Genomic DNA, 12,249 nt, shown 5'->3' on the forward strand with positions numbered 1-12,249 from the left:
ATAGATGTTCAAAGTTATTTATTTGGGTCTTCTTTATATTATTGATTAATTTTAACTACTTCTCATATGTCAAGCCACAATTCTTACTTGGCAAAAATAAAAATTCAATATTCCACAATTCTTGAAAAAATATTATTAATAAATGTTTTGTTTTTGTTTTTTTGGAAGAACAGGTTGCGAGTATTTTTGTTCAACAATAAAACACACGACATCCTGAATTGTAGATGTTGAGTTTTTGTAGTAAAATGGTGGTCTACCCTCCAAAAAGCAGGACTATAAACACTTGTGTGTTTGTGTGTGTATAAAGACAAGACATACCAAAATATATACATATATATATTGAACACAAATATTTTAGCATATAGTTGTCAGTTAAAGTATTCCTCTCAGAGGAGAAACTGTGAGTGGCTAGATTGCCTTTTCTTTATATCTTGAGAGGAGAAAATGTTACTTGTTAGTGATTTGATCTACAACATTACACACATCACAAATAATCTCCTAGAAGGTAAAGGACATTTGAGTAGAATGATTTCTATCTAGTTAACACCAAAACTAATAAGCAGTTAATTCCAGCCTTGAGTCTTACTTTACATTGAGATATGTATTAGATGGCTCTTTCAATGATGTAAAGCACATTAGAATTAATATTTCTAAAAGCATAGTGTCATCACACCTTCCCAACTCATGTACAACTATTTATTTCTTCTGGCTTCCTTTACCCCTATTCTTCTTCTTAGACTTGTTATTACCCTTGTTTTGTGTTTCCTTGCTGCTTTGGTTGTAGGCTCCAGACACTGCAGCAACTTTTGAAGCATTTGACTTACCCTTATCAACACTACTACCTTCCTTAGCCTCACCATCACTATCCATCTCATTGTACCAATCCACTAATGTATTGTCGATTTTTGATGTCCATCTCAGGAATGGTTCGACATGTTGTCTTCTTGTCTGTAATCTCTTGGAAAGTTCACCAATCATTGACATATTGTTCTCAAGTTGCAGTTCTCTGATAAGGTAATATAGAAGAAAGGGGGAGGGGGGGACACAAGTCAGCAAGGCATGGCATGTCTAACTCTTCAAGATTTCACCATAAGATCAAAGAAAATGACCCCTTTGAGCAAAGCATAAGAAGGCAGGACATGTCTAATTTAATATATGCTTACCTCGCATCCAATGCAACATAAAGTAGATTCAGTTCCTCGAGCATGCCAGCTACTTCCTTCAATAAGTTTTCATGTTTGTAGTAAATATTCATTTGATGGCATTCCCTCATAATAATACTTAACAGGTGAATACATTTCCCCAGGTTTACCTAGATTTTTCACAAGGAAAAAGAAAATTTAGTATGGTGCTCATAGGCATATGCTTTCTACCAAAGTTTAAATACAATGTAAAATGAGTGCATTACCTTCATTGCTTGGTCATTTTCCAACATGCACCTTGGATTTCCACCAACCTCTAATGGTTTCAAAGCTTCGAAGAATCTATCCCAAATGCACCTTGATTTTCCACCAACCTCCAATGGTTTCAAAGCTTCGAAGAATCTATCCCAAAAGTAACTATAATTAATGGGAAGTTCAATTCCAATTATGTTGTTCAAATCACCTTGACTTGCCAAGTTTGAAGGCACAAGCTTATAACCCCCGTGGTCATAACTGTCTGATGAAAGAACTTCACCACAAGCATTAGTTGCACCCACTTCAATAGCTCCAATTTGACCTCGAGAGGCTTCGACTGTCTGAAGACGCATAACTCTCAACATGTCCTCCCAAGACTGCTTTGCCGTCATATCAACAAAAATGGCGTCTGGACATAAAAATTGCGAACAATCCTTTCCCAAACTCACAATTACAAGAGGATTGTGGACCTTCTTAAATGCTTCAGCAAGCACATTTACATCCATATGTAAATGTTTCCGTCTTCTCTTAAGGACATCATAAAATTCAAATGGAAGTTGCTCAGTGATATAGCTCCTACCAAGCAATTCAGAAAGTGAATCCAAAAAACTCCCTGAGTTTAAATAAACCAAACATATTATTGCAACCAATCTCAATACCAGCAGTGAATAGTAATCCTTCGCATATATAATATTAGACATTCTGATCCATTCAAGTGTATCATTCTTATTACAAAGAAGCTGTCGAACAAAATTAATAATTGACTCATAGATTCTTCCTAGGAAAGGTTGCACTCCAGAAATAAAAGTGGAATTTGGGATGTTATCTACCTCTTCATAGATAAACCATTCAACAAAAGAAGACATCGAAGTGATGAAGTAACCATGTAAAGAGGATGCCAAGATCAAGAGGCGCTCAACAAGATACAAGAAACAACCAGGAGATATGTAGTCATTTTCTTTCATCCAGTTGGCATCAAAGGTATCCTTCAAAGCTTCATAGAGCCTGAATAGAAGGGACCACTCTCTTGGAGATTTGTTGATATTGTCAGGCACAATAGCTTGTGGAAATGTAATATCAACATTCCCACAAAGATTCTGAATGAATGTTTTCCACTGTGGGTTCCCATTTATACCGCCAAATAATTTTAAAATCTTCTCATACAAATCATTGTTTAGCTTACCCAATCCAAGAATTATCATCACAACTCTTCCAATTTTCCCATAAGTTAACCTACCCCTCGAGCTGATGTTTTCCAATATCGCTTGCTGTAGTAAATTCTTAGAAACTTCACTCCCTCTCAAAGAAAACATGTTATCTGCCAATGATTTTCGCCAATCTAGAGGAAATACATAGCCAAAGAAGGATTCAACAGAAAATTTCACAAATCTCTTTAATGCCTCATCATCTTGGTACCCACAGTCCAAAAGAGACTTTGCAACCTCATATATATGAGTAAGTGATCTACTTTGGCAGAACATGGAGAGATTATTCTGTAATGAGAGATTATATAGAGCTTTAAGATGCTTCAAAACCTGTAGGCCAACAGAAAGTATTTCTAAAGACCAATAACTTCTAGCAATCAAAGCTAAATGGCGAACATTAATAGAAACCAACTTTCCATTCAAATGAAGGAATCGATTATCCATATCTCTCACCCAATCAGCACCAGGGTTGAGCAAAAGATATATTGTGTTAAGTTCACAGAACTGTCTCCACACTCCCATATAATTCAAACAGAAATCTCCATAGTGTTTATATTCATTAAAATCTTGGGTTTCAAGACTTCTGAGATACTTGAAAATGTTCACAACATGATCTTTCCAAAAATTCCAAAAGTAAACAAGTGTTTCTATAGAAATCTGATTTTCAGAGATCATCTGATCTGAATGCTTTATTGGATCAAAAACAAAATAATCCTCCCACATATACTTTGACGAGTTTGTATGAAGATGAGCATCTATAATTTTTCGGGCAGATATTATTTCACCACAAGCACTCTTATGTGTTTGAGAAGAATTCAAATAATTTTTCATGACGGACACACTAGTCTTCTCGTTTGATAAAACATCAGCCTCTGTACAAATACAAGCATAGAAGTTGTTGGACTCATTCTTAGCAAATGACTTTGCTTTTGCCAAAAGCTCTTGCTTCTCTGTAAACTGCTTTAAAGGCCAGCCTTTACTTCCAACTGTCCATAATGAGTTGGACAACACAAAGAGGATAATTAGCATGGATGCTTCTTTGAAATTACCGGCCTTCCCAAGGAGATCAGAAGCCTTTAGTATATCCCCTCTTAGCTTCGCAATGTTTGCAGCCTCTAAGAAGTTGCCTAATTCTTCTTCCAACAACAAAAGCTCATCAAAACAACCCAGACGCTTCAAAAACTTGCGCATCAATTCTATGGAATGAAAACCTTTAACAAACCTCATCATGGATATGTGATCTTTATGCTCATAATAATGATGAGCACAACTCTCTAGAAACTCTAATTCAAGTTTTTCTATTACTTTTCCTCTTCTAATCACGCCAAAGTCCATAGTTGCATCTTGTTTCCAATACCGAATGTACTCCAAACCCTTGTCAAATAATTTTCCCTTGGAGCAAACTTTTAAACATTCTAGGAAAAAATAACCCCTAGCATAAACATCAGCCGCTTGTTCATAACATCCCGCAAGAGAAAAGCATTCTCCAGCCTTTTCCAGCTTTGACTCCCCACATTTTTCTAAATACAACCTGCCTGCAATAGTTGGATTTTTTTCCAAGTCAAAAACAAAAACTCTCATTAAAACCAAACCACTTTCAAGTATTTTTTTGGTGCTTAAGTTAATGTTTCAGCTTTCTTCATGTATAAAAATTTATGGTCAAAAATTCAGAGATTAAATAAGAGGTCACATCACAGTATTTGTGATATAAGTACTTATATCAATAATTCCATAAAGAACACATAATGGAAAAGATGACAAAGTAAACAGTAAAAAGGAATACTCGTGGAGCATATTCTACCTCTTATATTCTCATCCCTCAAAATTTTTAAGATGTCACTACCCAATATTGATTCTACCAAAGTGGGGTGTTCCTAAGAGTAGTTAGAATATGGTTCTACTTTCAGTGTTTTTTCCACAAAGGGCTAGCCCCACTCCAAACTCAAATGTGCCCTGGCAATTGATAGTTTGAGACTCTACCATTCCACTAGGCAATGACTTCGCTCATAATTATTTCTATAATTTCAAAAGCTTCCAATACCAGAAAAGGTTCGAATTTCAACTGTAAGACAGATTGAGGTTTTAAGATGCATTATACATTGCAAAAAAAAAAAAATTTAACATCAAAACTAGAACCCAAACACCACAAGCACATGGTAGGTTATATTTGATGACTTTCTTAGAATCTAATGCATACCTGCTCTTTCATAGTCTCCCAACTCAAAAAAACAACGGGCAGCAGAATCACCCTTGCCTATTGCTTCAAATATATTGGCAGCCTCTCTAAGTATACCATTTGCTGCTTTAGGATTCAAATGTCGCATTCGGTCAGCCGTGGCTCTAAGGCTAGCAGCCTTTGATCTTCTTTCCCAATAAGTATCTCCAGCTCTTTCAAAGCACATTGTTGCTATTTCATAGTTACAATCATGATATAACTGTACAGATATAAGAATTAGATATCCATAGAGGGGTAACTATGTTTGCAAAAAAGAAAAAAAAAAAAAGGTGTCAACAGATCCATCATACCCTCATTCACAAGTACTACAATTGCAAAATAAAAGTAATAATTTTCATAGCAGAATTCAATAACAATGATTGTATCATCTTCATCATTGCTGAGCTATTAATTTGGGTAAAAATTGAAGCTTATTATACCACCACAAACGAATATTCTGATCATTCCTTCACCATGATATTCTCCATGCAATAACCTAAGGTTTTGCAATCTCAATCGGAGTAGAAGAACTTTTAATAATAGAGGGCAAAAAACAATGACGTAATATAAAGTATTAGTAGGAGTAATAGAGTTAGTTTGGGAAAAAATTTGTCTATGAAACTATAAAAATAAAAAATCTCATAGTTCCTTCACCATGATTTTTCCTATGAAATAACCTCAAGTTTTTGAGTCACAATAGGAGCAAAATATATTCATAAAGAGTGGAGTGACAACCTTCATGCCCCTTGACCTCCACTCCTCTGAACTGCTAGCAACTTGCATTGCCTGAGCAAGTAAGTAGTCCAGTTGTTTGACTTGGACAAGACGCTTTTTCTTCCAATAGTCAAACATAGGTTTGCAGAACTCCTCTGTATTCTCACAAATCCACAATCTTTGCCTTGTTCGTGTGACAGCTACATAAAGTTGCTTTAGTTCTGAGCACATGACATTGTGTTTAGTGGAAAAGGAGCTTGGTGAAGTTGAGTCGAGTAAATTGTATATCTTCATATATTCATATATTACCCTCCATTTATTTTTCAAAGGTGATGAGCCAAAAAAGTTGTACAACAATACATCCTGCACAAGGACAATGTAAGAATCTCCAAAAACCAGGAAAATATAGCTCAATAAATTACTGTTTAAGAAAATCGACCATAGCTTAATCATGTGATGCAACAATTTTTATTATGTAGACATATTGAAAAGAAATATGCATTTTAAGATTTTCCCTGTTTAGATGTTGAGATGGACCCATCTCATCTCATCTCACCTCATCAAAATACCACTAAAGTATAAATATTTTTCAATTTCAAATCTTTAACATTTTCATCTAATCATTACCTAATTATTACAACTTTCCCAAACTTTCAAACAAAACATAAAATCAAATTCATATTTTTCAAATCCCAAAACAAAAATAATATTAAAAAATTTATATTCTAACAATATTTGTATTCAATTTTTTCTCTCTCATTTTCTAAATTCTCATCAAGCATCTTAATTCAAATTATTTCACTACTATTCACAGATTTTTCATCTCATTGCATCTCATCTTAACATCCAAATGAGGTCTTTGTCTCTACACAAGACCTACAATAAAAATCCTATCAGACATAAAGCTCGAAGCTTTGAGTTTTTTAAGAAAAAGATGTATATGTACTTGGCAGTTTGGTACTAACATCAGGCAATATGATAACATCATCGTGGGAACAACAATTTAGCTTCAATTAGGATGTGGTGTAAATCCCTATTTTACATCCTCAAATGAAAAACTGACATGTCAACTTTCTACTAAATGATAAAAAACACACATTCACACTAGATTGCACATATTAAAAATTAAAACAATTAAGAAATATTGAAAAAAAAAATACACACACACATATCCAGCAGGGGGTGGCCACCACACTTGAGCTACAGTCAGATTGATAGTGATTACTCTGTCTGTCTCTTGGGGTGGCGGCTGCTACCCCGAGTATGGCTGGGGCTGGTCTTAAAATTAATTATGGTTTCAGATTTTAGGGCTTATGCTTTATATTTTAGTGCTTTACTTTATAATCGTGTGTGATGCATCCTTTTTAAAAACATGTGCTTTCTCTATTGAGGCATCTTATAATTGGAGGGTGTAAAACTCATTTTTACACCACTTCCTAATTAAAGATGCGATCTAGGAACAATCCTATTAACATGGCTTGATGATGAACTTGAACATATTAAAAAGGTTATTTCAAAGCAATGGCTTTTATTCATTGAGAATTCAACAATAAACTAGGCTAATCAACTCAATGTAAACCAATAAATCAAATAAATAAACATGCACAATAACCACCTGAAACTCAAGGCCCTTACACTCCACAATAGTTAGAACAAGAGCTTGCTTCCCAACATATTTGGCAACTTCCTTCCGCATAGAATCATCCCGTACCAATATTACCTGCTCTGCACCAAAGCCAACAATACGTGCTCCACTTTTTCCAAAAATAGTGATGATTGCATTTTCATTGCTCCCTGATTCAAGTAAAATCGGAGCTTCTCCATACACAAAACTATTCTCAGGCTCCAAAACATCAATCGATTGAGGAAAGAAATGATATAGAAGTTCAATAACACTGTGTGCTAGTTGGAGAACCCCATCATGAGTACGGAAGTTCTGGCTCAGATGAAAAATTTTTGAGATTATACCTTTTTCTTCTCTTTTATTATGTCCATCGCTTTTTGATTCCATAAGAAACTTCTTGTAGAATAGAGATCGTATATCCTGGAACCTAAAATCAATTCCCCTTGCAATAGTTTGTGCCGTATCACCAGAGAAAACAAAACCTTCTTCAACATTTTTGCAGATATATTTGAATAACGCAATTTGGCTCAATGTAAGATCCTGAACCTCATCTATGTATACAAAATCAAATTTATCACCAGTGTAGCTTCCAATTCTCAAACGACGATGTAGATCTATCACAAGATCAGCCAGATCAAATTCATCCCTTTTCATCTTCATCTTTTCATAATTTTGAAAGAGCTCATATATTATTTCTCTCTCCTCTCTACTTAAACTGGAAACACGGCTATTTGATAGTAAAAGATAGTCGTCGCGACTGAGCTTACCATCACCTTCCTCTACAGTTTGTGGGCCACCTTTTATATGAGAAATAATCTCTGTGAAAACTCTGGAAGAGTCAAGCATTGTACTTCGGCTGGCACTAAAATGGGGCCAGTATGATAAACTAAACCTCTCATAATTAACTTCCTTCAACTTTATAAAGGTCTCCAAAGCAATTGATCTTCCACCAACTTGACCACGATCAAGTTTTCTCACTTCATGGAATCTTTCAAAGTAGGAGTTGCCCATAGTTCCATCAAGCATCATCAAAAATTTATGAAATGTTATCACAAGAGGATAGGACATGGTAGGAACACCAACAAAAGAATCTGGGATGTCCTCGAATTGAACTACATCATCAAAATCATCAATATCCCTTGAACTGGTACCTTTAGAGCAATCACCATCATAGACAGAGCTACAAAAGAAAAAAGGTCATAAAAGGCTCATAGTGAAATCCCCGAACAACTTTCTCACCAAAAACAAGTAGTGCAGCTTATTCACATGATGTTTTGTTGTAAGACAAGATGAATTTTTTAACCAGAAACTAAATATTGGGATCAATACACTTTGCATGCTCAAACCACCAAGATTTTTACACTCTTCCCCAAATTACCAACACTGACATATTGCACACTCAAACTACAAAACCTTAATACTTCTCAATATTTCTTAAGATCTAATTATCAAGATTGTGCCACTTCACCGATTACTTCCCTTTGGTAGCTTAAGGGTGTAATGAGTTGGTTTTCATAGTTTGAGATGCAAAATGCAAGACCCATGATAGTTTGAGGGTGCAAAGTCTATTTGTCCCCAAGATGTTAGAAGAGATAATATATCCCCCTTGATTTGTACTGACAAAATAAAAAACTTTCGAAACTTTTGTGCTAACCTAAGCCTAATCCCCAATTCCCACAGATTTGAAAGCTAAAATTATAAGGAGAAACACTACAACATATATATATAAAAGGAATACTAAGATGTTGTATAGTTACATCCAATATATATAATTTTTTTTATCAGTATACAAAGTTATACTAAATCAAGAAGTAAACAACTTAAGAAGTGCATGAAATTTGGTATGAAAGTTTAGCTTGAATTAACTTATGAACCACGTTTTAATATAAATTGGCCTGCCAAAAAACAAACTGGAAGGGGTCCATGGTTTACAGTGAAAACTAAGTTTCATAGTTTCTAATAAAAATCAAGCCAAGAGATTCGAAAAAACTAAACTTCCCCAAACTCAATGGAGCTAGAGGCTCAAAAATTCATGTGAGAGTACTATCAAATAAATTATGCACCTTTTCAACTGAGAAACGTGCTGTGTGACCTGTAGTTTGACAGCATAACACAGTTTAGGGCTCACTGTCACAAAAAGCTGGTGCAATATAACTCTCTTTGTTTCCGCCAAGGTCTCCTCAACCTTATTCTCTGGGCTATGCACAAGGTTATTGCTATTCACACCATAAAATAACTTTGTTGCCATCTGGAGAACCTTTTCTTTCTCTAACAACTTTCTAGTCAAAACAGTGGTTTTCCCAGTACCTGACCGTGCAAGTATAAAAGCACTTCTAGGAAAAACGATTATCTCCTGCTCTTGGTCAGTTACTTCAAATAGAAGATCCAATTCACCACTATCCTTGTTTGAAAGCAACTGACCCACTACACCAAATGAGAAAGAGTAGCATTTCATCAGCATCAAACTCTCACTAACCTTTGCATTCTCAAGATAATGTCCACCATCAGACGCACAACCAACTAAATCACTCTCATTTTCACTGTTAGCAACATTCCTAAACCGTACAATATCAAAAGAGGCTGACCAACTCTCCGGAACTTCCAAATCCCTAAGCAAAAATAAATAGAAAAAGTTAAACCGCTTCAAAAGTCAATATATAACAAAGTTATTCTTTTAAATTTAGCAATATCTTTATAGATTTTTTAAAATGCAAAAGAGCATACATACCCCTCAAGACGTTTCTTTTTGCAACGATTAAGAAAGTCATCTGTATATTTCCCAAACATGCTGTCAAGCCGTTCGATAAATTTTTGAACTTCCCCTGCAGGTAATATATCCCAGACCTTCAAAACTTGATAGTACCTCAGTTCCTTTACCACGTCACTCCATTCCTTTCCGATGTCGTTCGCACAAACAATATAAAGATCTTCAACCTTAAATTGCTTTATGATCTTTGACGAACTTCCACACACCGGATCTGAACTTCTCTTCTTGGGTCTCCAGCCCTGGGAAAGTTTAAATAGACGTTCTATAACAGATTTTTTTCTCGTTACAGACTTCAAATTTTTAAATGATTTCAGAAAATTATCACTGAAAAGAACCTGTTGGAAACGGGAAAGAAAGAATACAGAAAATTTAATAAGCATAAACCAATCAAGAGAGTGTTAACACTGCCACTAGTGAGAATTGAAAAAAGGAGTAGATAGTTTGTAATGAAAGAATAACTATTGAATGCCAAATACCTTCCACCTAGCACTTCTGAAACGTATGCTGTCTCCATTCAGCAAATCATCAAATTGTTCAAACTCTCTCTTCACATCTACAGGTGCTTTGTGTAAGTCCTTGTCTTCATCAGCATTCAAGAAAAACTGACGTTTCTTAGCATCTGAACCGTCTCCCTTCGTCATTTTCACTATTCTTATTCTTTTTTCACACACATTTTCTTCTCATCTGCATGCAATATCAATGATGATATCAAAAAACCCGTTTCACAGTCAACTTTAAAACTCACAAAAGCAAGATGTTGGAGAGAAAGGAAAGAGATTTCTTGGCCAGGAAGGAAAGAAACATGAAAGGAGAAGCAAGTTGGGAATGTGAGTAAAACGACACACTAGCGGTTATCTGGCCTTTAAAAAGCAAGAGATTCATCAAACGACGAACATGCTTCATAAACCTTATCAAAAGGAAAAAAGTAAAGAAAAAACCTTTGGGCATCCTTTGTCTTTTCCCGTACGTTTCTTTTTTCTCGGCAAATGAGAATCAAGAAGCATGCATTCAAAAGGAGCCGAGGAATAAAGTTTTGAGGGGTGCAGTTATCGAAACGATTCGAAAGGGTAGATAGCAAAGCATTTTTTTTTTTTTTTTTTTTCCTTTAAACAAAAGACATTTCATTAATCAAGTAGTGACAGCTTTCAGCGAATACAATATGATACATACAACTGGCTATAGAGCCAACATCCAAGCACTCGGTTGTGAGAGACACAGCCTCCCTAGCAATAGTATGTACCACCCATTTACTTCCCCTTTGACATGCCTTATCTTGTAATAGCAATTGTCAAGTGCCCCTCGAATTACAGAAATCAAACATCTGAATGGGCCATCATTTTTCTTCTGGTTTAAGGAAGCTTCAACAACTTTCAGATAGTCTCCTTAAGAAAGGACAGCTGATGCTGTAGATTGAGCTCCTTGCATAGTTGCTTCCAATAGGCCCCTAGCTTCAGCAATAGAAGGTTCCACACAATAAGTAGTTAAAGGTTTCATCATACTGACTAAAACATGGTCTTCATCATCCCTAATAACAACACTAATACCAATCTTTTGGCTATCGGCAATTGATGATAGCAAAGCTTGTTAAGCTTAACGTGGCACTTTAATCATCTTGAATGATATTTTATTTTTTTAACCAATATATATATATATATATATAGAGAGAGAGAGAGAGAGAGAGAGAGAGAGAGAGAGAGAGAGAGAGAGAGAGAGAGAGAGAGAGAGAGATTGATCGGCAATACTACATCATGATAGTGAGGTAAAAATAAAATAAAAACGTGATATATAGAATTTTTCTAAGTCCAAAGTACGTAGAAGCTACAGTGGGTGTAGAGCTACACTTAATTTTAAATATACTACTTAATATAACTATTAAAGAAATTAAACTATTAATAATAGTTTAAAGAAGAAATAAATTTTCATTCTTATAACACCCACTTGAATAATATAATGGATATTTAAAAAATGGACTTAAAAATAAGAAAAATGATAGTTGTAATTGTGATTGTGCAAGCTGCGTCACTCGATTATTTTTTTAAAAATCAAATAAATATGAAATTCACATAAAAAATTAATTTTTTTTAATAATAGGCCCTACTCGTTTTAAAATAACTACACGATATTAACACATTCAACGACTGTCCATGACACAAGGAGATGCATAATAAAAGAGTAAAAATTCTATGTACAATTATTTTTATGTATTTTTTTACGTACTCCACTGATGTGATTGATTATGTATTAAAAAATAATTGATTTAACTAATCATATCAATAGAGTGTACAAAAATATGAAAAAATAACTATATATAACATTACTCAAGAAGT

General features: G+C 34.8%; 1 protein-coding gene across 2 annotated transcripts; it reads right to left on the minus strand.

The window, feature by feature from the left end:
* Window positions 1–523: 523 nt before the first annotated feature.
* On the minus strand, window positions 524–10,769 carry LOC122311310. 2 transcript variants are annotated; one of them, XM_043125830.1, is made up of 9 exons: window positions 10,399–10,769; window positions 9,884–10,257; window positions 9,219–9,764; window positions 7,147–8,335; window positions 5,553–5,894; window positions 4,800–5,037; window positions 1,409–4,137; window positions 1,164–1,312; window positions 524–1,006 (listed from the first exon to the last, which is right to left on the minus strand). In XM_043125830.1, the coding sequence occupies exons 1-9, from the start codon at window positions 10,561–10,563 to the stop codon at window positions 697–699; spliced, it is 6,042 nt and encodes a 2,013-aa protein (XP_042981764.1). In that variant the 5' UTR covers window positions 10,564–10,769; the 3' UTR covers window positions 524–696. The 2 variants fall into 2 exon arrangements, with proteins under 2 accessions (XP_042981764.1, XP_042981765.1); XM_043125831.1 differs by lacking the exon at window positions 5,553–5,894.
* Between the last annotated feature and the right edge of the window lie 1,480 nt (window positions 10,770–12,249).

The sequence above is a fragment of the Carya illinoinensis genome, chromosome 5 (genome assembly GCF_018687715.1).
Source record: "Carya illinoinensis cultivar Pawnee chromosome 5, C.illinoinensisPawnee_v1, whole genome shotgun sequence".
In the NCBI taxonomy this organism is placed as follows: Eukaryota; Viridiplantae; Streptophyta; class Magnoliopsida; order Fagales; family Juglandaceae; genus Carya; species Carya illinoinensis.